Source organism: Anguilla rostrata, chromosome 13 (assembly GCF_018555375.3).
Source record: "Anguilla rostrata isolate EN2019 chromosome 13, ASM1855537v3, whole genome shotgun sequence".
Classification (NCBI taxonomy): Eukaryota; Metazoa; Chordata; class Actinopteri; order Anguilliformes; family Anguillidae; genus Anguilla; species Anguilla rostrata.
In genome coordinates this window covers 172,020-198,054 of record NC_057945.1, presented here as the reverse complement: position 1 = coordinate 198,054, position 26,035 = coordinate 172,020, and the positions used below count along the sequence as shown (strand labels likewise).

The 26,035-nt window shown below is 43.2% G+C and overlaps 1 protein-coding gene across 1 annotated transcript in view; it reads right to left on the bottom strand.

The window, feature by feature from the left end:
* Positions 1-26,035, bottom strand: part of LOC135238057 (uncharacterized) — a 228,466-nt gene that overhangs the window by 188,355 nt on the left and 14,076 nt on the right. Inside the window, 7 exon segments of the mRNA XM_064305705.1 lie at positions 1,770-3,549; positions 4,397-4,694; positions 6,116-6,185; positions 10,780-10,941; positions 14,084-14,257; positions 16,734-16,907; positions 25,450-25,623. Coding sequence (XP_064161775.1) covers positions 1,770-3,549; positions 4,397-4,694; positions 6,116-6,185; positions 10,780-10,941; positions 14,084-14,257; positions 16,734-16,907; positions 25,450-25,623 — 2,832 coding nt within the window.

Below are 26,035 nucleotides of genomic sequence, written 5' to 3'. Positions count from 1 at the left end.
TGCTTTCTTCAGTTCATGCTTATCCATTTTGTTGTGTGTAGGTACTGGACTCTTTCTGCAGAAATAAATTCTATTTCTTATATGGATATACCTTGTCATGCCTGGTTATTCTAAGGGGAGAATTTTCTCTGCCCAACACTATGAACTATTACAACCATTATGAGGACTTCTACAAACCAATGAAGATGAAACTGAATAGTTTTGATTCAATTTTTTGTTAATATTTAAACAAAACAGTGTACTTTCTGTTCATATGCCAGTTTTAAAGGCTGTAATAAACGGTTCTGTTCTCATGAACAGTTCCACAGGGAGAATATTCCCAGACTGGCCAGGAACAGGAGGCAGCTGGCAGAGACAGCCTCCAGCCGGCCTCTCCATTCTGCTGCTGCCGCTACTGTTTCAGCTAGGCAGGCATTGCGCTTGTGCACCAGAGGACAGGAAACAAGCATTTTGTCTGGATTTACTATAGCTTTTTTGTTTCTTTACTGTCAATTTTTGTTTTATACCACTATTTAAAATAAACAAAAAAAGAAATTACTTCAACTAAGTGTCATTCATTCCAGACATGCACTTGATAAGATGAATGTACATTCACTAGTGAAACGGCTCCACAGCCAACCAGTCCCTGCTCTCTCGTGCACTCTGTGCTCTGTAATCTCTGTAGCGATCGTCACATGCGACTCTGCTTCTCTCTGTATGAAAGTCCTGTAATGTGTCCTCTATGAGGTCTATGTCACATCCATGGCTATGTAGTGTAGAATACAGCACACCACAAAGAATGCACTGACTTTCTGAGGGCTGTACAGTGATGTACCACCCAATCCATCCAAAATTCTAAAATGCATTTTAAACATTCCAAAAGTCCACTCAGTCATTGACCTAACCTAGCCTAGCCAAACATGTGATTAAAAGCAAGTTTACAGTGCGTTCTGGGCTCACTGTAAACACTATCTGAGGGGTGTAAAGCCGGTCTCCCACCTGTCTCATTAAAGTAGCTTACACAATTAACTCCACTGCCTAAATAGCCAGCATTGGACTGAATAACTTTTCTTTAAAATAGTTAATTGAAATAAACAAAATATTTCTTGTATCTGTGTTATGTGTTTCTGTGTGGCACAGTTATAATGGCAAAATAGCACAAGTTAAAACCTGGTATGGGTTGGTTTAACTGCAAAAGCATTATTCAACACCAAAACTAACACAGTGCCAAATGTTTCTATTGGCACATCAACGATTGCACCAACAAACCCATGTTGACACAAGCAGATTAACAGCAGACCATAAAACTAACAACCCTGGTGAAAGTGAAAAATATGACAAGCAATTCCAGGTGTGTTTGTGCCTGTACTGTCACCAAAATAGGGCACCTTTTCTTAATACTGTAACTTAATATAGCTTCTCTTCATTTTAATCTGCATGAATTGTATGTTCTGGCAAAGGTTGATCCATCAGATTACTCTGATATCAATAAACTCCTTATTTATTTCACAATTGCTATCTTTGCAAATAATTAGTAAATGTATCAAATCAGTAAATAGTAATAGTAAATAAAATAAAATATATGGTAAGTGCTGAGGTTTTGCACTTGATGCTGCTTATGTTCTGGATATAAGACATTAAATGAGGGCACGAGTTAAAACATCTTGATTCATAAATCTTTTTTTAACCTAATTTTGCCCAGCAATTTTATGGCACTTTATTCTGACTAGAATTAGAAAGTGGGAAAATATGTGTTCAATAATCTACATTATTAATGACGTAATACTCACATGGCCTTCCTGCAGTTCCTGACTACTGGTAGCAGTCTCTGATGACCTGCTGCTGATGTGTTGTAGGTCTTCAAGTCAAACTCATCCAGGACCTCCTCTGACGTCAGTAACACAAAGGCCAGAGCTGAACATTGGTCTGGTTCCAGCTTTTCATCAGAAAGTTTTCCTGATCTCAGGGAATTCTGGATTTCCTGCACTAGAGAGTTGTCATTCAGTTCATTGAGACAGTGGAACAGATTGATGATCCTCTCTGCTGAAGATTCCTCTCTGATCCTCTCCTTAATGTACTGGACTGTTTTCTTAATGTTCTCTGATCTGCTTCCTGTCTGTGTCAGTAGTCCTCCTAAGAGAGTCTGAATGGAGTCCAGGGAGAGGCCGAGAAGGAATCGGAGGAAAAGGTCCAGGTGTCCATTCTTACTCTCTAAGGCCTGATCCACTGCACTCCTGTGTAACTCAGACAGCTGCACTCTGTCACTGTGAGGTTTTGATTCTTCTGCTCTGAGTACATTTCTGTTCTCATTTACACATGATTGAAATACAAACAAGGCAGCCAGATACTCCTGAATGCTCAGATGCACAAAGCAGTAGACCTTCTCCTGGTGCAACCCACACTCCTCCTTAAAGATCTCTGTGCACACCCCAGAGTACACTGAAGCTTCACTGACATCAATGCCACTCTCTTTCAGGTCCTCTTCATAGAATATCAGATTGCCCTTTTCCATCTGTAGAAAAGCCAGCTGCCCCAGTTTCAGGATGATTTCTGTATCTGATGCTGACATCTTCTTTGTGTCTGTCTCATCAGTGCCATGATATTTGATTCTTCACTTAGTCTGAATGAGCAGAAAGTGTGTGTACATTTCAGTCAGAGTTTTGGGCAGATCTCCACTCTCTGTTTTACCCAACATTGTCTCCAGAACAGTAGCAGAAATCCAGCAGAAGACTGGTATGTGACACATGATGTAGAGGCTCCTGGATGACTTAATGTGTGAGATAATTCTGCTGGCCTGGTTCTCATCTCTGATTCTCTTCCTGAAGTACTCTCTTCTGCGGGTCATTGAACCTCGTCCCTCTGTCACCTGGTGGACGCACTCAGGAGGGATCTGATTGGCTGCTGCTGGTCGGGAGGTGATCCAGAGGAGAGCAGAGGGAAGCAGATTCCCCTTAATGAGGTTGGTCAGCAGCACATCCACTGATGATGACTCTGTTATATCGGAGCAGTACTTATTACTTTGGAAATTTAGAGGAAGTCGACACTCATCCAGTCCATCAAAGATAAATACAACTTTGACTTCATCACCTTCAACACTTTTGATCTCTTTCAGCTGTGGAAAGTAGTGCTGCAGAAGCTGCATCAGACTGAATTCTCTTTTCTCCTGCAGATTCAGATCTCGGAAAGGAAGAGTGAAGATGAAATCAATGTCCTGATTGGCTTTTCCTTCTGCCCAGTCCAGAATGAACTTCTGCACAGAGACAGTTTTCCCAATGCCAGCGATGCCCTTTGTAAGCACAGTTTTGATAGGTTTCCCTTGTCCAGGTAAAGGCTTAAAGATGTCATTGCAGAGGATTGCAGTCTCCTGTGTGGTTTGTCTCTTGGATGCTGTCTCAACCTGTCTGACTTCATGTTCATTATTGACCTCCCCACTTCCTCCCTCTGTGATGTAGAGCTCTGTATAGATCTCATTGAGGAGGGTTGTCTGCTTTGCTAAACCTTCAAATATGCATTCAAACTGCTTCTTCAGATGTGTTTTCAGTGCCTGCTGGGCTTTTTTTATGGACTCATCTGAAGAGAGGAAATATGAGAAATAATAATTTTAAAAATGTGATAAACATTTCCCACTCAATAACAGATTTTAAGAAAAAACAGCCAATAAAAGTATTAATGCATTCTGTCTTCACAATATTTCACACATATCAGTGTTATATGCTTATAACAATATGTTACACAACTGACACAGTATTACACACATCTCACACAGCATTACACACCTCTCACATAGCATTACATACCCTCCATCATTGAAATAGAATTTCTTGCTGACAGCAGCATCAGTGTCACCGTCACTCTCGCTATAATCGTTTTTGACCAAATTAACACTAATGGGTATTTTTTTCATTATGATGAAAAGGAGCGTTTTTTCGATTCCAAGTTCCCAACCAACTGCCTCCGACAAGGACACCCCGTTGCAGGGTCATGCTTTTGCTTTTGGAACGAGCTTCTTTACAGCATGAGACACCAAGAGGCCCTTATAATGTGATACTTTTATACTGATTGCTGAGATTGATTCTGGGATACAAACTCAGGGCAGTGTGTCTGATGGGACAGTGGTCTAGTTACTGGTTTTTCAGCACAAGATTCTGCCTTTAAACCCCCCTCAGGGACATTTAATCTTGTCCATTTCCTTGTCCCTGTAATAACTGCTTGAGGCAATATGTTAATAAATTTAAATGTAAAATGAATAAATGTTATTTTTGGCCTTTTATTTACAGTATGAAATATTGTCAATGTAAAACAGTATTATGAAAGTGTAGATGCTGCAAATCAGAACATTGATCACTGTTAGATTTGCTATCTAAACTCATATCAGAATTCTAATTGACACACAGTAGCAATGAGAGAAAGCTCTTACTGTGCTCAGCGAGCTCCTTCTGCTTCATCTTCCTCAGGATGTGGAGTGTGATCTTCAGAAACCCCTCACTGCCACAGGCCTCCAGCAACTTCTCAACGACGCACACAGCCTCAGGATCCTCCTGCTCTCTCTCAATGCATTCAGGGTAATCATCAACTTCACGACTGTCGAACAATTCATTAATAAACTTCATAAACTGATCGTCAAGACAGCATTCCGGGCAATCCTGAGTCAGATGGCTCTGAAACAGTTTCAACTTCACATCCTTCTTCAGCTTCATCAGAGTGAGCAGGAGAGACTGAAATAAACACAGGAAGAGGTGTGCTGTATCAGTGTGAAATAAATACATGAAGAGGTGTGCTGTATCACAATAATAAATTAACACAACAAATAAAATGGGCCATAATTCATGAACCATAACATTGAATTTTTACGATGCTACATGTACAGACGAAATTATCTGATAAGACAGACCAATCATGCATCGCGTGAACATCTTAGTCCTGAGCAGTTAAAGACATGTCACTCTGTATATCACTGGCCAACTAGCTGTGCATCCTGCAGTCTGTCATCAGGGGAATACCTACACCTAGAGGGATGGCTGTGGCAATGGCTGTCGTAGGACACAGCTGAGATAAAGATCAGTGTGATAATAGTCATTAGAAACCACAAGACATGAGTACTGTAGAATATGATAGGCTGTGTTGAATGTGAAAGTCACTTCAGTGAGAAACTCAGGAAATACATGTACAGCCCAAGAAGGACTGAATGCTTGTATTTGATGTTGATAAGTCAGTGGAATTTACAGACATGCCGAAGGCTGATATTCATTTGTACTTTAGATAGTGTTATAAGGTTGAAGTGATTGATGTGTGACTGGATTGCTTTAGATATTAATAATGATGCGAACCGAGATACCCCAGCAGCACGGGCGAGGAGGAATCAGCTGGCAGAAGAGCAGCTTCATCTATAGCCAGCCAAGCAGACAGAATGGTTTATTTGATTGAAAAAATCCACAACATTGCCCAGCGAATACTGCATTTATTTCGACATTTTAAATCACCTTTTTATGATTTATTTTCAAATATGGTCTGCGGGATTCACTGTGCATGATGGTTGTTTTTTTTAGATCTCCGAATTTTAATGGACTCGCGCAGAAACAGGTCTTTTATGACAGAGGTAAATCTGTCTTTTCTAAGTCTTTTTAAATCCACCATTATATTATCAATCCACCAAGGTGCAAGTGCAGGTGGCTATTAGAGGGAATGGGAGATGATATGCTGACTGGTTTATAACATGTTTATGCCCAAGACACACCTATAAATTAAGGCAATAAGTTCAGCCCATTGGAACCCTGTGCCTTACATTGCGCTCAAATAATCCACTGTTAAACCAGTATAAGTGGGTTTGGACACAACCTAAATATATGTGTGCCACGTGCTTTACTATGCGCTAAGATCATTAAAATAGAGCATTTTTTATTACATTTTTTAAATGTTTAAGTAAAAAGCTGGTTTATTGTGTTCATATGATATTCCACTTTTGATGATCATGAATAATATAAAAAAGGTGCAATATGTTATTAATGTTAAGGGCAATGTTAGGAACTTGTAAACATTACCCTTGCACTGTATTATAAAGGCATTATATATACCAAATAAATTTACTGCACAAAGAAAACACATAACCCATTAAAAACTAGAAAAAAAGATCTCATACCTTTATTGCGGAAGATAATTTATCTGAACTCTTCTCATCAAAAGAGCTGTACTCCAGTGACTGCTGGATCCTGTGAACAAAACATCGAGACAGAGCTTCCAGTTAAACTCATCCTCTTACTGAAGCTCTAACAGCACATGGAGACAGAGCTTCCAGTTAAACTCATCCTCTCACTGCAGCTCTAACTCATAGCGCATGGAGACAGAGCTTCCAGTTAAACTCATTCTCTTACTGCAGCTCTAACCTACAGCACATAGAGACAGAGCTTCCAGTTAAACTAATCATCTTACTGCAGCTCTAACTCACGGCACATGGAGACTGAGCTTCTTAAACTATCTCTTACTGCAGCTCTAACCTACAGCACATGAGACAGAGCTTCCCAGTTAAACTATCATCTTACATGCAGCTCTACTCAGAAGAATACTTCAGTTTAACATCTTTACTGCAGCTCAACACCATTTGCGCAGTTTCTCTCTTGTACACACATCAGAGTTAGAAACGAACAGAATGCGCAAATCAAGTTCTGTCAGGAAAACTCATACTCACGCGTTTCCACAAACATCCAATTGCATACATACAACACTTTTCTCTTACCCATCCAATCACAGGCACACATCACCAATGGAGCGCCTTTTCAACCCACCAATCAGACCTCTCAGTGCTGCTGCTTGCCTGCGCTGCTTTTGCCTGCTTCACTGCTGCTGCTCAGAACTGCACTCACCCTCCACCACCCCATCATCACCTGTTGTTTGGATTTGCTTCTACATACTGAGGGGTTTACTGGTAATGTTCCTGTTTAGTAGGGGAGATGTATAGTACTCCCTGTTAGACAAAGTTAGTGCGTGCACTAATGTCTAAAGCAGATCCATTCACCGCTGTAGGACAGTTGTAAGTTGTTTCACTGCAGTCCTCTCTCTGAGGGCTCAAATGCTTTATTTCTGCATAAGCTCCCAAATGAGCCTGCGTCTGTTACTTTCAACATTCCAACACTATCTTCCACTTCCCTTCAGGATCGCCAGACCCCTCATGCCAGATACCCATAATTCTAAGATCAAAGCTATAGATGACACTGGGGGGGATTAACAACCTCCTTGCACGTAGTGGAGGCATAGTAAGGAATGTTCATTCGCTGTTAACCACGCTCGTGGTATGAACCCCCACGGTGTGATATCTCTGGACTGCGTCAACTCAGCGCCTACATAACTGCTGCGTATCCCTATACAGCACCACCGGCGACTAGCGGGCACCGTCAGTATTTCAAGGCCGCTTCATTCACACCAGCGAATGGAGGAAAGTCTAGTTGAAGAATTAACAAATACAATTACAATACCCAACAGGTCTGAAAAACTCAAAGTGAGTGCAGGCTATTAGAATATTACAGTATCGCGTTTCTGAGTTCGCTAGCCTGCACGACTTAGAAATAATTCTTCATCTTCTCGTAACCTGAACCAAAAGCAATCATGTTTGGTATGGGTATATTTTAATACTCACAACGAAGGTCGGGGTACAAAGTATATCCACCTTTCTTGCATTGCTAAATAATTATCCAACTAGATCAAAATTGAATTTCATTTACCAAAGTTATTGAAACCCGCCCCACAATGGGAAAGGCGGACGTGATACGAAGGTGTGCCCTCCAAACAGCCAATGACAGCTCAGACCGCTCTATCCCGACCAGGTTTTTAAGTCAATGACCACCGAGGCTGCCTCTCCTCTTTTTATCTTTTTCTAATTTTTCCTTTTTTCCTCCGTACCCGAGCCGTGGTTCACGTTGATTTTTAGGAAGCTATCCTAGCCTCGGTGTCCCCGCCGAATAACCCTGGATCGCTGTACCTTTGGACTTAAGAGTGTTCGCACCGCTTTGGAACCGTGTGTCTACGCCTTGAAGTACTGACGGGCTCGTGTTGGGAGTCCGGTGTCGCCGATCAAGCTGGCCTGTCCCAAGCTGCATTTTCCGGCTTTGAACTTAGCGCGTGCTCCCTCTTCCTCTCCTCCCTCTTTCCTCTCTTCCTCTCCTCTCCACACTCCAACTCGTAAGTAACGCCATAAATCGAAGTTCAATCAATCTTGACTTTGAGAAAGCCATCCACACATATGTTTGGCCTGTCCATGTACTGCATGCTTATACACACAAGGCCAAGTGACTTGAAAGAATTGAGGAAATATTTGGTAGCATTGCTTTGGAATACATCTTATTTAAATTTCGGTGTGGCAAGATAGCCTACATTGTTTGTAGATATCATTTCTTTTTGCAAAGCGTTTTACTAGGAAAGTGAGAAATGCGAAGTGACCCTGTAAGAAACGGTTGTGGATTATGGCTATCCTTGTGTGAAGTTGTACAGTCTGATGAGCGTGTACAGTTTAGCAGTTTCGGTTTGCTATATATGTAAAACAGTGGCTGTGACAAAGGGTGCGGTGGCGTAAGGTGTAAACGCACGAGAAATGCAGGTGAAATATGGCCAGTGCATGTACTCACGGCCATCCAACGAGCCTTGATTGACAAAAGAATCAGCAAGCTTGTAAAATTAGAGCTCCCTAGGTCGCAACTTGTGTAGCCTTCTGTCCTGCTCCGTTGTCTGTTATTTCGTGGAGATGCACTTTTAGTGTTTGTAAGGTTTATAAGGCATTTTGATAGGCTTATCTGCAGGTAGGAATCCTCTTCGCTGTTTTGCTAAGCTAGAACCGGAAAACATGATAGTGGAGAATAGGAGCAGACGCATATGTCCCAGCAGGCTTTGCACATGAGAAAATAACAACAGTGTGAGATAAATTAGGAGAAATTGCGTAGTTGAAACAATATGTTTTTAGCAGAATGGGCATGTAGGTGAAGGTTGACATGATCACAGACTATAGTGCGAAGTAAATGAAGTGACCATGAACGCGCTTAGTTTCCTTATCGAACAGCATATATAACAGTCTGTATAAAACGTTAGTCGTTGAAGTGGAGGGTTAAGTAACATGTGTAATCTATTGCACTGATGTGCTGTTGTCATGTTCAGTAGTAGTTATAATTATGAGTGAGTCATGATTTTAAATGTAATGTTTTAATGCGGAGTTGCAGAACGTACGTACGTAGTAATTGTTTGTATGTGGCTAGATAGAGAACAGGGCGAGGTAACATGAATGTAGAAACGTGGCGTTTGCTGATAAGAAGGTTTTGTACGGTAGCCAAGTGAAGAAATATAGTTAGTAGAAATGGCACAGTGGTGAACTGGTGTAACTTTTTAATAAAAGGAATACATTTGCCGCCATGAAATGCATATGGGTGGCCGTGAGTGAGTTTTGGTAAAGCAAATATAAGCGTAAGAAAACGTTAGTGTAAAAGAGGAAACTATCTGCCTGAGGGCGAGGCGGGATTCAATCCTTCAACCGAAGGTTTACCAGTCTGTGACTTTGTTAGTGCAGCACCGTGACATAGCTATGCAATGCGTGAAATATCATTGGCAAACCTGTCCGTGGTTTTAAAGAAGAACACAGGCCAGTAAGCACAGAAGAGCTCCCGTTGAATCCATATGGCTTTGCAATATTGTAGCCGGTTAATAACTGAACGTGCAGACGGTACGTCACAATGCAGTTCAGTTCGGTATACGTTCGGTGAACGGCGGGTAGATATAGTGCAAAAGCAATAATTGAGAAGTAGTAGACAATTATTAGTGAGGGTAAAAGCAGGTTAAAAAAACCTGTTCCTAGCTGGGCTTGAACCTACAACCCCATGTTCCCAAGACTGTAACCTTGCCCACTAGGCCACAGGCAGGCTAGCTGTTTAAACTGGAAATGTTTCAGAGTAAAAAGGTATGGGTATTTTGCGTGTGTATGCGAGTTTTTGATTGGGTCGTGTAGGTGAAGATTTGGCTGGTGTCGGTAAAATGTCCAATGGGGAGACATGTTGTTAGTGGGATAGGCGGCAGGAAGAAGAAGAAGGAGAAAACGCAAAATCCCCTTAGTTTGGGACTTTATTGTGTGGACATGTGAAGTTGTTTATGAAATCTGTCTGTTGAAATGGGGTCAGAATGTACAGAATTTAATGTTTTTGAGGGCTGAGTGTCTGTGGCTGTTGTGGTTATTTCTGTGGGGAACCCTGAAAAGTGCCAAACTCTCGGTGCTGTATAGGTATGGGGCATGTCCCCGCCAAGGCGTAACTTGGCGGGATGGCATACCTGCCACACACTCAGGTTCTCCATTGCTTCGTAATACTGAAACTCCACCATCACTGTGTCCCTGATCAAACCCCAAACTACAACAGCCACATCTTGCCAGTCCCCTCCACCAATCATATTTTTCCCACTTATAGAAACTGCCATTTTAGCCCTGAAATGAAATAAATTAGCTGGCACTTATCTGCCTTTGATTGTATGGGAAACCAAGGATAAAATAAATAAACTTCCCAAGAAAGAAAAGAGAGGCTGAAGTCTGGCACACCCATAAATACAATGATAAACAGTTTCTCTCTCCATACAGAATGGACAATGGTGGGATCCTGCCGGGTTCATCACAGAAAAAAAACTATTTACTGCAGTGATCCCGTGCAGCACCCTCCACTGTAGATCTCCAACCCTCTTGGGTAACGCTGGTTTGTACAGTGCCCTCCATGCCCTCCAAACCCTTCTGTTTGTGTGTGTGTGTGTGTGTATGTGAGGTGCAGTGTGGAAACTCTCTGTACTTACAGCAGTGTGAGTGTGTCCAGTTTAGCAGCAGACAGCGCTTTTACTCCTGAGTCTCCTGGATGATTGTATCTCAGGTCCAGCTCTCTCAGGTGTGAGGGGTTTGAACACAGAGCTGAAGCCAGAGAATCACAGCCTCTCTGTGTGACTCTACAGCCTGACAGCCTGCAGAGAGAAGGACAAACACACCTTACACACATTAATATAAACTAACAGGGCTGTGTGTCAAACACATAGCAGTGTGTTACCCACCGTACACACATTAATATAAACTAACAGGGCTGCGTGTGTCAAATACATGGCAGTGTGTTACACACCTTACCCACATTAATATGAACTAAGCTGAGAGCAGTGTGTTCACAACACACAAAAAAGGCAGTGTGAACTACGTTACCACCTTACACACAATTAAATATAAACTAGGTTAACACCTGGTACCACCCTGTAGTACACGTGTTCAAACACATAGCAGTATGTTACACACCTTACACACATAATATAAACTAACAGGGCTGTGTGTCAAACACCTAGCAGTGTGTTACACACCTTAAACACATTCATATAAACTAACAGGGCTGTGTGTGTCAAACACATCAGTGTGTTACACACCTTACACACATTAATATAAACTAACAGGGCTGTGTGTCAAACACAATGTTACACACCTAGCATAATATAAACTAACAGGCTGTGTGTCAAACAGCACTTAAGATTAACTAACAGGCTGTGTGTACAACACATACAGTGTGTTACACACCTTACACACATATATAAACTAACAGGGCTGTGTGTGTCAAAACACAATAAGCAGGTGTGGTGAACACAGGGCCCTTACAGCATAAACTAAAGGGCTGGTGAAATAGATAAAACAAGCGTGTTGTCCGGTGGGTGGGCTGGTTTGGCGTCGGCTGCAGAGAGAGAGTGTGAGTGGAGCGGCTCTCGGATCCTTCGTCACAACTGTCAGCTGGAGGTAATCAGCGCCTATAATTGTTAATTGTTTAATTGCGCTGATTGCCTCTGATTGCTTTCAACAGTGAGCCTGGGGTTTTTAAAAGGAAGACCGGAAGCTGGAGCGAGGAGGGCTGATGACAAGACGGCTGCGGAACCGTCGGGTTTTGTGTGAATACTGTCTGTAAAAGACGCAACTGTAAATAAAAGAGCACGGCAGCGCTAATTACGGAAACGACTGTCTCCCGTGAGTGTGTGTTTAAACAGGAGGGGTGGCACTCACTTGCCACAGTGGTGGCCCGTGCGGGGGTTTGGGCACGGGGAAGGGAGGAAGAAAGGGGGGAAGGAAGGGAGGAAGAAAGGGGGGAAGGAAGGGAACGAGGAAGGGCTCTCCTGCGCGGAGCCGTATCTGCCCGTCCTTGCTGCTGCTGCTGCTGCTGCTGCTGTGACTGGCCGCGGGGGTAGAGCGCCAGGTGGTCCTCCGCCAGGGTGACGGCGGCCGCCAAACCCGGTCGGCCGATGGCACCTCACCCAATTCGCCGTCTCCGCCGGGAGGCCATCGATAAAGCGTTCGAGGGCCACCAGCTCCACCACCTCCTCTGCTGACCGGAGTTCTGGTCGCAGCCACCGACGCGCCATGTCCAGCAGTCTCTGTGCGTATGCGAACGGTCGGTCCTCTCCGGCCAGGGCCGTCTCCCTGAACCGTCGCCGGTGTTCTTCCGGGCTGTATCCCAGGCGGTCCAGGACCGCCTTCTTTAGGTTGCCGTAGACCGTCCGCGCTGTGGGGGGTAAGCTGTGTGCCGCTCGTTGTGCTTCCCCAGTCAAGAGGGGCAGGAGGCGGACGACCCACTCCTCCTCCGGCCATTTACTTGGCCTCGCGGCCACCTCAAACCCCTCAAGTAACGCCTCCGCGTCGTCCTCCGGGGTCATTTTTGGCAGATGGAGAGCTACGGGGGGTCCGGTCTGTCTCTCTCGGGAGCTGGTTTCTCCCGCAGCCGCCAGCTGCAGTAGAGCCTGGGTCTGGAGGGAAGTTTGCGCTCGCAGAGCCTCCAGCTGTTCGGCGTGCATCGCCGCCTGCCTCTCCTGCATCGCTGCCATCCCCTCCAGCATCCTCGCCAGCGCTACCACCGGTTGTGTTGTTTCCCCCTGCTCCTGGCTGTGTTCCATGTTGTCTCCCGTGTGTTTAATACTTCTCCCCGCACGGGCCACCACTGTGGCAAGTGAGTGCCACCCCTCCTGTTTAAACACACACTCACGGGAGACAGTCGTTTCCGTAATTAGCGCTGCCGTGCTCTTTTATTTACAGTTGCGTCTTTTACAGACAATATTCACACAAAACCCGACGGTTCCGCAGCCGTCTTGTCATCAGCCCTCCTCGCTCCAGCTTCCGGTCTTCCTTTTAAAAACCCCAGGCTCACTGTTGAAAGCAATCAGAGGGAATCAGCGCAATTAAACAATTAACAATTATCGGCGCTGATTACCTCCAGCTGACAGTTGTGACGAAGGATCCGAGAGCCGCTCCTCTCACACTCTCTCTCTCTGCAGCCGACGCTCAAACCACGCCCACCCCACCACAAGTGTGTTCCACACCTTACAGCACATTAGTATAAACTAACAGGGCTGTGTGTCAAACACATATTAGTGTTTTACACACCTTACACACATTAATATAAACTAACAGGGCTGAGTGTGTCAGACACATAGCAGTGTGTTACACACCTTAATATAAACTAACAGGGCGGTGTGTGTGAAACACATAGCAGTGTGTTACACACCTTACAGCACATTAATATAAACTAACAGGGCTGTGTGTCAAACACATAGCAGTGTGTTACACACCTTACACACATTAAAATAAACTAACAGGCCTGTGTGTGTCAAACACATAGCAGTGTGTTACACACCTTAATATAAACTAACAGGGCTGTGTGTGTCAAACACAAAGCAGTGTGTTCCACACCTTACAGCACATTAGTATAAACTAACAGGCCTGTGTGTGTCAAACACATAGCAGTGTGTTACACACCTTACAGTACATTAATATAAACTAACAGGGCTGTGTGTGTCAAACACATAGCAGTGTGTTACACACCTTCTACACGTATATATAAAATAAAATGAAATGTAGAATGAGCCATTATCAAACACATTTGAGTTTACAACCCACTACAGTTCAGGAAACAGGACTAATTCATTTTCTTCATTCGTGTGTAGAGTCTTATTCTTCCAAGAGGAAGAACAGGAACATGCTGTTTCAGTTCTGTGAAGTGTCTGTTTTCACATTAGAAACATTGACATCAGTGTTGTATTTAGTCACACTGGAGCCCTTTGGATTGAAGGGGTGTGTGTTTGTACTCACCTCAGTCTCTGCAGATTACAATGTGGGTCCTCCAGTCCAGCAGAGAGCGCTCTCACTCCTGAATCCTGCAGCTCATTGTCTCTGAGCTCCAGATCTCTCAGCTCTGAGTCAGGAGAACGCAGGACTGAGGCCAGAACATCACAGCAGCCCTCTGTGAGATTACACCAACCCAGCCTGTGGAGAAACCACACACACACACACACAAATTCACAGCTGTGACACTGTGTACCGTGGCACTTGATATATTTATGTACCTACGCATTCCTGAGACCCAGATAGCCAGCGACTCCGGGCCGGAATTGCGCCGAGTCCGGCCTGGCAGTGCTGACTTCGGGCCAGAATCCGGCCCGGAGTCACTTGCTATCTGGGGATGTACACACAGAAAGAGGGAGGGGGGTGTGTAAATTAAGTTCACTAAGTATTCTTACTAATACACAAAAGTCTAAGGCAATTACTGGGCTCTATTAACTGACAAAAATAATGAAACCTCAAGGCTGGAGTCTACTGCAAGGAATTCATTGCCAAACCCTTTCCATATGATGAACTTATCTGACTTGCAAACATATTCATTTAATCTGCAAACACAAGAAACAGCATTTTCGTGGTGCACTTTACCTGACCTGACATGTTCTTCGGTCCATGAACATCTATACGTTTTAAAAACGTTCAATATTCATCACTATGAATAGATAAATATAACTATTAATGTACACGTGAAACCCATTAGCTTAATAGGCCTACGTCAACTGTTATCATGATAATATTTTCTTCCTAATCTTGTAACCATCAAGTTATCAAACAATTTAGGTTAACTAATTCAGCGTTTTGACATTCATTTAAAATTTTCACAACGGTGAAATGAAACCACGTTCAATACAAAATTGCAATTCGTATTTAACTTGACGGTAATATTGACAACACTGTTTAAAATGTGGCCGTTAGGAGGGTTGGTTGGTTACCATGGCGATGTCAGCTCGCTCTGAGCCGTTTACTGTTACCTCAGATAGTTATTCTTTAAAATAAATCTAGAACTACACAGTTACATAAAACAAGTATCTGATAATAACTATTAGCACTTTGCAAAAATCATTCGTTTATCATTTTCTTCAAACAACACGACCCTCAAGTTGACAACTGTTGTAACTTTAGCTTTGACTCACAGGCACGAGTTAGCTAGCTAGCCAGCCCAACCTACCTTAACCTTACTTCATGAATCAATCTAGCTAGTGGAGTCAGTGAAGAACTAAGCAGCTTACTGTCACAGACAACTTAAATATATACACCAGTATATAAAATAACATGAAGGTTTTATCTAAACAGCAATGATATCATTGGTCAGACCTGCAATATTGTACTTGCTAACACAGCTGAAGCTGTGCCGGAGCCATGTACGAGCTGTGCTACACTTCAGTTCATCTGGCTGGCACGATCTCCCAGCAATGCAACTATGGCATCTACTGGAATTACAGTTCAGCGCCATACAGTGGCTGTATGAAAACACCACAACTGATTATTGCCACTAACTTTTACTGCTGGTAAACACTAGATCTTTAAAAACATGGTGTCTTTTGAAAATTCCACACATCGCACCTATTTTCTGCGTGTCCTTGCCCTATAATCCATCCATTCATTTTATTCTCGCACACTTTTGCAAATATAACAGGCTAATTATTGCGTTGCATTTAATTATTATTTTAACAATGATAATAATAACGATAATAAAAGCCTGATGTATTAAATCATTTTTTTCTTTTAAAACCCCTTATTAACATATTTGGTATACCTTGTGGAGTAAAATAAACTGCACAAAAAAATTAATAAGTGGGGGCATTTGAGTTATTAGAATAATTATCTAGGAAATACTCCTGTAAATGATGTTATCCTTTAGATGATAGGAGCTAGAGCCAGAACATTGAACTCTGAATCAGGCTATTCCACACAGCATGCCTGCTTACAATGGTATAATATCCAGCCTATGACTTGGGACTGGGACCACAGAAGACTGACTAAACTAAATGATGCAACACTGCATCTAAACAGCAGCTCACATGTGATCAGATGGACACTCTCCCACCAAGATGTACACACATACCCCGCCGGCCAATAGTTAATGATTGGCTTTACCAGCAGAATAAAATACCATTTTCTTCACAATCCTTTCAGAAACACCACAGTCTTGTAGCACATGTGTGTGTGAAGGAGTAAAACTCACCTTCATCAAAAGGTCAGCGTATGAAAGAGTGGGGTAAATACATGGATTTCATTAGAGTTCATAGCAGGTAGTGAATAATGGAGATGGATGAAAACTGCAATGTGTGACAGACCTGAAACATTTTACTATGCAGGTGGTCAATCTTTTACCATGTCAATCAGACACTCAGCATCCAGTCATCACCTGTGACCTGATACTACAGACTCCACTGAAACCTTACATTTTGCTCAGGAACCACAAACCTGGCAACCCTCAAAAGGTTTTATCCTGCTTTTATTTGCTTGTTGTGATAGAGGAGTAAGGTATATATGGGAAAAGAAAGAATGCTGGTGGACAGGAGTAAACTGAGAGAGAAAGAGCGTTTTAATATTTCACTGAATAGAACCATAATCACAAATTCTATTTAGTTAAGATCACACAATACACAGCACTACTCACCCCAGTCTCTGTAGTTTACAGTTTGGACTCCTCAATCCAGCACAGAGCAGCTCCACTCCTGAATCTCCCAGGTTATTGTAGCTGAGGTCCAGATCTCTCAGGGGTGAGTTTGATGACTGGAGAGCTGAGGCCACAATATTACAGCACTTCTGTGTGAGTTTACAGTTGTTCAGTCTGCAAAGAAGAGTTCATATATTATAGTATTATTATATTAGGTATACATGAAGCATGTATCTAATATGGGAAATGTGCCAATTACAGTGTTCAGCGATGAAGAGTGAAATTGAGGATTTTAAGGTTGATGATGCTCTGAGGAAGATATCTGTGCTACACTCTCCAACTGCAGTATTTTGGACATGAAAATTAAACATCCAGCGGGACTGAACTCTGACAGTTCTACAGATGTAATTCTGACCCAAATGTCCCCTTTTCTTATACTGTAAGTTATCTGAATTGGGGCAAAGGGCTCATCTACCTTTCCTATGATCTTTTCTCTGGGCTTAACCCTCCCATCCCATACTAGACGTGCAGCTGCCATCTTTCAGAGTGGACAGCAAGTTAGTTTTCAGTGCTGTAGGATGTTTGGCCACCACCAAAAGTAAAGATGTAAAAGGAAACACACATTTTTCAGAGTGGACATTGACTTTGCTAATTTCCTTTTGGTTTTCTGTGATGAACTTCCCACATCACTGAAAACTAACACACAGCTCAAGGCAGATACACTGTAACAGGAAGTAATGCACATGCTCATATATATGTATTGTGGTGTGGGCCTCTGGAGCCCCTGCCATCAGCTGCCACTCTGCTCCACTTCACCTGTGTCTCACCGGCCAGCCTGCAGCACCATGGACAGCGCCGGAGGGACAGGGCTGAGCTTCAGCGCCTCCACTCTGCACTCAGACCTGGACAGCGCCGGAGGGACAGGGCTGAGTTTCAGCACCTCCACTCCACACTCAGACCTGGACCTGAGATACAGTCAGGTCACCGGCAGCATACCAGTGCTTTTTCCACACCACTTTCCCCTTTGCCTGAGTAGCTGCTGGCCCTATATAGGCCTCATGGTCTCACTCCAGGGGTGTGCTGGCTTTCCCCTCAATGAGTGACTAACAGAGTCTCTGTTTCTCTTTTTTTTTTTTTGTAGCAGACTCGGATGTGCCCCTCCTCATGGCCTGAATTTTGGACCCGTCTGCACTTCCCTAGCACTTTTGCTTTCCCCAACATTTGAGTAGCCTGATCTCATCTAGTCTTTCACTTTTCCCCTGTCTTCATTCATTGTGATACTGCTGTCAAAATAAAAGTCCTCTACAGGCATGTTGCCAGCAGTGTCTGCCTCATCTGTGCCTCGTTCCCATAGCATGCAGTACGGATGTGATAAAAGTTTATTAAAGGATATGAAAGATATGGAATTGAAGGTATCTGTAAGTGGGTGGAAAATCACATCCTGTACCTGTACAACATGCCATATAAATTCTCTGCCCGTTTGCAAATGACACACACAATGCAAATCATGCAAACTATGCAGACTACACAGAAGTATAAAACAGTCCTTAGAATGCAACACATACAGGAATGATATATTCAATCGTTAGGGCACACCAGCAGTACAATGCCCCTTATTTACTGTCAGTAAAATTACCATTCAGCACCCCTGTCCCTGTAGGGTGGGGGGGGGGGGGGTCTCGTGGGGATGGCGGTAGGTACTAGAGTTTTGGCCAGGTCAGATTTCATTTAGTCAAATGTAAACTAGTGTGGATTGTGGGAGATGTTCTCTGGATAGCATTTAAGGAAAGCTCAAACTATTTACTTCATTATCCGAAGTCCTTTCATAAAAAGCATTTTTGGTATGCATCACAATTTCTTTGTGTTCCATTTCTTTATCTTACAATCTCTTCAGGTGCATGTCCTTTCCTCACTTATAGCATAGTGTCCAGTCCATCTTGCCATGTCTTGTAAATAAAATCTCATAAAAAACATGTTTTCAACGTACAAAAAGGCCAAGTTACTCACACATACAAGACATACACCGTCTATAACTCATTCATTCAGACTGCCAAAATCCAGGCCTGCCATTAAAAGTATTGATATCCAAATGACGCCAAGTTACGGTACTACAAACAATATAGGCTATCTTGCCTCACCAAAATTAAATAAGATGTATTCCAAAGCAATGCTACCCAATATTTCCTCAATTCGTTCAAGTCACTTGGCACTGTGTGTATAAGCATGCAGTACATGGACAGGCCAAACATAAGTGTGGATGGCTTTCTCAAAGTCAAGATTGATTGTTTTTTTAATGAGATATCATTTCTTTTTGCAAAGCGTTTGAGTGAGGAATGAGAAGTGACCCTGTAAGAAACGGTTGTGGATTATGGCTATCCTTGTGTGAAGTTGTACAGTCTGATGAGCGTGTACCGTTTAGCAGTTTCGGTTTGCTATATATGTAAAACAGTGGCTGTGACAAATGGTGCGGTGGCGTAAGTGTAAACGCATGAGAAACACAGGTGAAATATGGCCAGTGTATGTACTCACTGCCATCCAACAAGCCTTGATTGACAAAAGAATCAGCAAGCTCGTAAAATTAGAGCTCCCTAGGTTGCAACTTGTGTAGCCTTCTGTCCTGCTCCGTTGTAAGTTATTTCGTGGAGATGCACTTTTAGTGTTTGCAAGGTTAATAAGGCATTTTGATAGGCTTATCTGCAGGTAGGAATCCTCTTCGCTGTTTTGCTAAGCTAGAACCGGAAAAATTGATAGTGGAGAATAGGAGCAAACGCATATGTCCCAGCAGGCTTTGCACATGAGAAAATAACAACAGTGTGAGATAAATTAGGAGAAATTATGAAATTGCGTAGTTGAAACAATATGTTTTTAGCAGAATGGGCATGTAGGTGAAGGCTGACATGATCACAGACTATAGTGCGAAGTAAATGAAGTGACCATGAACACGCTTAGTTTCCTTATCGATTGGTATATATAACAGTCTGTATAAAATGCTAGTCGTTGAAGTGGAGGGTTAAGTAACATGTGTAATCTATTGCACTGATGTGCTGTTGTCATGTTCAGTAGTAGTTATAATTATGAGTGAGTCATGATTTTAAATGTAATGTTTTAATGCGGAGTTGCAGAACATACATACGTAGTAATTGTTTGTATGTGGCTAGATAGAGAACAGGGCGAGGTAACATGAATGTAGAAACGTGGCGTTTGCTGATAAAAAGGTTTTGTACCGTAGCCAAGTGAAGAAATATAGTTAGTAGAAATGGCACAGTGGTGAACTGGTGTAACTTTTTAATAAAAGGAATACATTTGCCGCCATGAAATGCATATGGGTGGCCGTGAGTGAGTTTTGGTAAAGCAAATATAAGCGTAAGAAAACGTTAGTGTAAAAGAGGAAACTATCTGCCTGAGGGCAAGGCGGGATTCAATCCTTCAACCGGAGGTTTACCAGTCTGTGGCTTTGTTAGTGCAGCACCGTGACACAGCTATGCAATGCGTGAAATATCATTGGCAAACCTGTCCGTAGTTTTAAAGAAGAACACAGGCCATTAAGCACAGAAGAGCTCCCGTTGAATCCATATGGTTTTGCAATATTGTAGCTGGTTAATAACTGAACGTGCAGACGGTACGTCATAATGCAGTTCAGTTCGGTATACGTTCGGTGAACGGCGGGTAGATATGGTGCAAAAGCAATAATTGAGAAGTAGTAGACAATTATTAGTGAGGGTAAAAGCAAAAGAAACGTGTTCCTAGCTGAGCTTAAACCTACGACCCCATGTTCCCAAGACTGTAACCTTGCCCATTAGGCCACAGGCAGGCTAGCTGTTTGAACTGGAAATGTTTCAGAGTAAAAAGGTGTGGGTATTTTGCGTGTGTATGCGAGTTTTTGATTGGGTCGTGTAGGTGAAGATTTGGCTGGTGTCGGTAAAATGTCCAATGGGGAGACATGTTGTTAGTGGGATAGGCGGCAGGAAAAATAAGAATGAGAAGAAGAAGAAAGTGAAGAAGAAGAAGAAGGAGAAAACGCAAAGTCCCCTTAGTTTGGGGTTTTATTGTGTGGACATGTGAAGTTGTTTATGAAATCTGTCTGTTGAAATGGGGTCAGAATGTACAGAATTTAATGTTTTTAAGGGCTGAGTGTCTGTGGCTGTTGTGGTCATTTCTGTGGGGAACCCTGAAAAGTGAAAACTCTTGGTGCTGTATAGGTATGGGGCATGCTCCCGCCAAGGCGTAACTTGGCGAGATGGCATACCTGCCATCCCAATGATTGCCTCTTAACACTATTAAAGCTTTCAATTCATGGTTATTAGCAACTCTCATATTTTGTCATATGATAAAGTATTCTTTCTCTTACAGCGCATCCAAAGTACATGGCTTACTTACACACTGACTGAAGTGTGCATCTCTGCTTGAACAAATCACTGCATTGGTGCCATAAATAAACTTCTCTTTCATCATCTTGTGTTTGAAAGCCAACTCTAGGGAATGACATCCGGTCCAGACCTCCATAGAAGCATCCAATTGCACTAAGTCTGGCTCTGACAGACAGTAGAGCGTCCAATGCAAGAGGAGGCTACTACCCTCCTGGAAGAGCACATAGAACAATGCAGCGCTACTATAGCCAAAAGCTACAGACAATAGCCAAGGGTTACAGACTCCAGTTCAGAGTGAACCCCCCCCATTTCAACAGAGTCATTTACTCTCAAACACAAGAGAGCACTCCCATGTTTAAGAGGAATAAATTCCTTCCCTCTTACAAAAAGGGGGAAATACGTGTGGTTCCCAGAGATCGAACCCAACATAGTTTTTATTTTCCTTATTTCCAGCTCCCAAAGAAGGATGGTTCTCAATCTTGGATCTCAGTGTTAAACAAACATTTGAGGCAATATAATTTCAAAATGTTAACATACAGAACTCTTTCATGTTCAATATATCAGAACGATTGAAAAGTTTTGTGCAATTCTTTTAATCAATCATCGGCACCAAATAATTGATTAATAATGATTAACTGATTAGATTAAAATCTACTCCAAGACCTATAAAAAGGATGACTTAAAATATGCAAAACTTAATACCTAAGCATTTTTTTTAAGGAGCATGAGCATGTCTATGTGCTTTGGGGTCAGTCTGGTGTGTCTGCTGAAGGTGAGACCAGCAGCTCGGAAGACGCGCTCAGATTGGCACTGATGTTCCAGGAATGGACCAATAACGTTTTACTAATGCTGCCAGTCAAGGGAACCATGACTCTCTAATTTAACATTTTAGAAACGTCTCTTTAATTTGAAATCTAATCACCAACATTAGGTCATTCATTGAAATGGTTTATTGAAATTTAACTGTTTAATCTATAGAAATTCATCAATCAACATTCTTATTAAGAATGAACAGTTAATTTATTAACTTAACATCACTATTTCACATCAGTAAATCTGAAAGATGCCTTCTTCCACATAAGCATTTATCCCCCTCATACAAAATACCTCCGCTTTGCCCATCGCGGTGTTTGCTACAAATACACAGTTCCACCCTTTGGCCTTTCCCTGAGTCCACGGGTGTTCTGTATTTGTGTAGAGGTGGGTCTGGCTCCATTAAGACTAATGAGGCTCAGAATACTGACTTACACAGACGATTAGCTGATTATTGCCAATTCAAAACCCAGAGTTGGGCAGGACACTCAGTGAGTTCAGACACATCTGATGTCTCTTGGTTTCACAGCAATCTCTCCCCATCCCGGAGTGTAACGTTCTTAGGAGTGGATTTATACTCTGTATCCATGTGAGCTTGCCTATCAGCGGACTGCATTTTATCTCCCAGAGTATGTCTCTCTCAGTTCAAGCCCGACTCGAGAGTACAGCATCACACATGCCTCAGACTACAGGGGCTGATGGTGCCAGCCTCTCAGGTTTTGCTACTGGGGCTGTTAAGAATGAGGGGCTTTATGAGGTGGATTTCATCCCTCCACCTCAGCCCCGTGTGCAATCTCCATCGCTGTCTCACAGTAACGCACCACCGCTCTGCAACTCTGCGTCACTGGGACAACACAGACTTTTACACTCAGGGAACCCCTCTCAGGATCGTTTTCATACAGAAAAAAAGGACAGACACATCCCTCTCTGGGGTGGGGGGTCTCAGGAGGGTTACATGGTAAATCAATTTTCTTTTAGCTATTAACTATATGGACAGCTCTCAGATATTTTCTTCCCTGTCTAAGGGGACATCATGTGCTCGTACGCTGCGATAATGACTGCGGTAGCATATGTCAATCACCAAGGTGGCATGCGCTCCCTCCAGCTCCATGGTCTAGCCCACAGTCTGTTGGTCTGGAGCAGCCGTCACTTTCTGTGGTTACGCGTGACCCATGTTGCTTTAGGCTTGCTCCTGTGGGGGTCTAGGCCAGGGTTGTCTGTGAAGCGTATTGTGACAATTGCTGTGAAATACGCTATATAAATAAAATTTGACTGATTGATTGATGTTCCAGGAATTCTGAACACGAGCGCTGATCTGCTGTCAAGGGGAAACCCACTGTATGGGGAATGGTGTCTCCATCCCCAGATTTTGGAAATGTTACTGCAGTGATTATCCCTCTCCTTTATGTACAGCCATGCACGCTCCGGCTACGCACAGACCTCCTGTCTCAGGTGAACGGGGAAATACACCACCCCTGCCCCGAGCGAGTAGCTCTATGGGCTTGGCCCGTGAGAGGCATAACCTCAACGCATTAGGGCTTCCCCCTCGCGTGGCTGCAACCATCCAGAGCACGAGAGCGCCCTCTACCAGGTCACTTCATGACTATAAGTGTCAGGTGTTTGAAAGATGGTGTGCCTCTCATCAGTCAGTGCCTTACCAGTGCTCTGTTTCTGACGTGCTGTGCTTTTCACAGAATCTTATGGATAAAGAGAAATCCTTTTCTACCAATAAGATCTACCTGGCAGCTATCACTGCTTGTCATGTTGGATTGAAATACCATGCAGTGGGGCAGCACCCCCTCATTCACAGGTTCATGAAGGGGGCTCACTGTTCTCTGCCTGTTGCAAAAAAGCTAATTTCCTCTTGGGATTTATCACTGGAGCTGGAGGCTCTGTTTCTAAGGCCATTTGAACCTATACATGAGATAGATTTAACATTGTTGTCTCGCCAGACAGCTGCTTGCACTAGCCTTAGCTAAGTGAGTCAGTGACCTCCATGTGCTCTCAGTGCATCTCTCGTGCACAATATTCTCCCCTAAGATGCACAGGCTTTTTCTTAAGCTCAATCCAGCCTTTATGCCTAAAAGCTTCCCTCCTTTCACATGTGAGATGTTGGAGCTTGCCGCTTTTCACCCACCACCTTTCTCCTCTGACGAGGAGCATAGGCTGCATATGCTGTGTTCTCCGCACATATATGACAAAGACTAAGGCTTTTAGAAAGAGCGACCAGGGCCTGGGCCCCTGCCTGTAAAGAAAAAGTATCTCTAAGCAGCGGCTGTCCCATTGGCTTGTGGAAGCTATTGTTATGGCATATGAGTCAAAGAGGATAACACCCCCTTCGGGCCTGAGGGCTCATGCTACGAGGGGTATGGCTGCATTGCGGGCCCTATTCCATGGGGTGTCCTTACAGGAAATTTATTCAGCTGCAGCCTAGGTTTCTCCAGATACTTTTGCAAGGTTCTACCACCTGAACGTCACCAGGCGGCCGGTAGCCCACTCAGTTCTGGGAGTGAGCTCTGTGTGAGGCGCACACATCTCCCCTCATCTGCTATGGGTTTTAGTACTTCACATTGTTCCCGGGACCTGGCTATAGCTTTGGGCAGTGGAATGTGTTTAGTACTTCCCTACACGGGATGTGCCCAACACCACCCTCCTCTCAGGGGAGGAGGCATCATTTGCTGGCCTGACAGTATCTCAGCTGTGAGCATAAGGCAATCTGGGAGTTGTCCATATCACCCCATAGGTGGATCTCAAACACGAGATGATGAAAGAGAACTTTAGGTTACTGTTGTAACCCCGGTGGAGAGATCCACCAAGACTGCCTTGCTTGCCGCGCATGAGAAGTGAATATGTTTACTGAGGAGTAGTAGCGCTGCAGTGTCCTATATGTTCTTCCAGGAGGGCAGTAGTCTCCTGTAGCATTGAATGCGCTACTGGCTGTCAAAGCCACACTTGGTGCAATTGGATGACCGGATGTCATTCCCCAGACGTGGATCGCTCTACTCTGTGTTTCGGAGAACGGGGGTAGCGACAGTAACTTAAAGTTTTGGGGTAACACCCTTACTGAGGTACTCACTGGGCATACTGTTAGATTCACTAGCAGGCTATGTAGCTCTTCTTGGATAGCTCCTAGGGTCAGTCAAATGTTATTTAATAGAATAATACAGAAGTCATGCCCAAATGGGGTAAATCTTAATTAGGTTAATCCCAGGGATAGTTTTTGGTTTTAGATTCCTGGATGAGCTGGACATTTACCTCCCAGGATTGAAGGTCTTAATGTCAGAGAACACTTTGATGAATGCCTGGCAGCAGTAGCTAGTCTCTCTCTCCAGGATACAGGGTCAAGCTGCCCATCATTTCATATGAGCACACCCCAGTCAATAATCTTATGAACAAAATTGTATTCACACAAACATTCAGGTTAGAGGTTTTGAAAATGAATGGAGTCAGGAAATTAGTCTTCCCTGCGACAAAATTCAAATCCTTACATTTCCATAATCAGTAATTCTATTTAGTTAATGTCACACACTACTCACCCCAGTCTCTGCAGTTTACAGTTTGGACTCATCAGTCCAGCACAGAGCAGCTCCACTCCTGAATCTCCCAGGTCATTGTAGCTGAGGTCCAGATCTCTCAGGGGTGAGTTTGGTGACTGGAGAGCTGAGGCCACAATATCACAGGACTTCTCTGTGAGGTCACAGCTGTTCAGTCTGCAAAGAAGAGTTCATACATTCAAGTAAAGAAGAATTATTGGCACTCTTCCTTAAAATTTGCATAAATGATTATATAAAAGAAACAATAAACCTAATGATTTTAATTATCTGCTCAAACATCTGCAGAAACTGCTTACTTTCACTTTAATAAAACAATTCTCATGAAAAACCTTTTTTTTTTAAAAAAAGGATTTTTCTCAAAAACATAGGGGTCAAAATTATTGGCACCCCTAAAGAATATTTAAAATAAAACCAAACAAAGTGGCATCTAAAGAAATTTTACTAAAAAAAATTGATCTCAGTCCCCCGGAACTGTACTGCTGCCTTTCACCATTTCCTGTTTCACTAAGGTACAACTATGGGGTTGCACAAATGTAAAATCTCTTTGTCATCCATCACTATGGGCTAA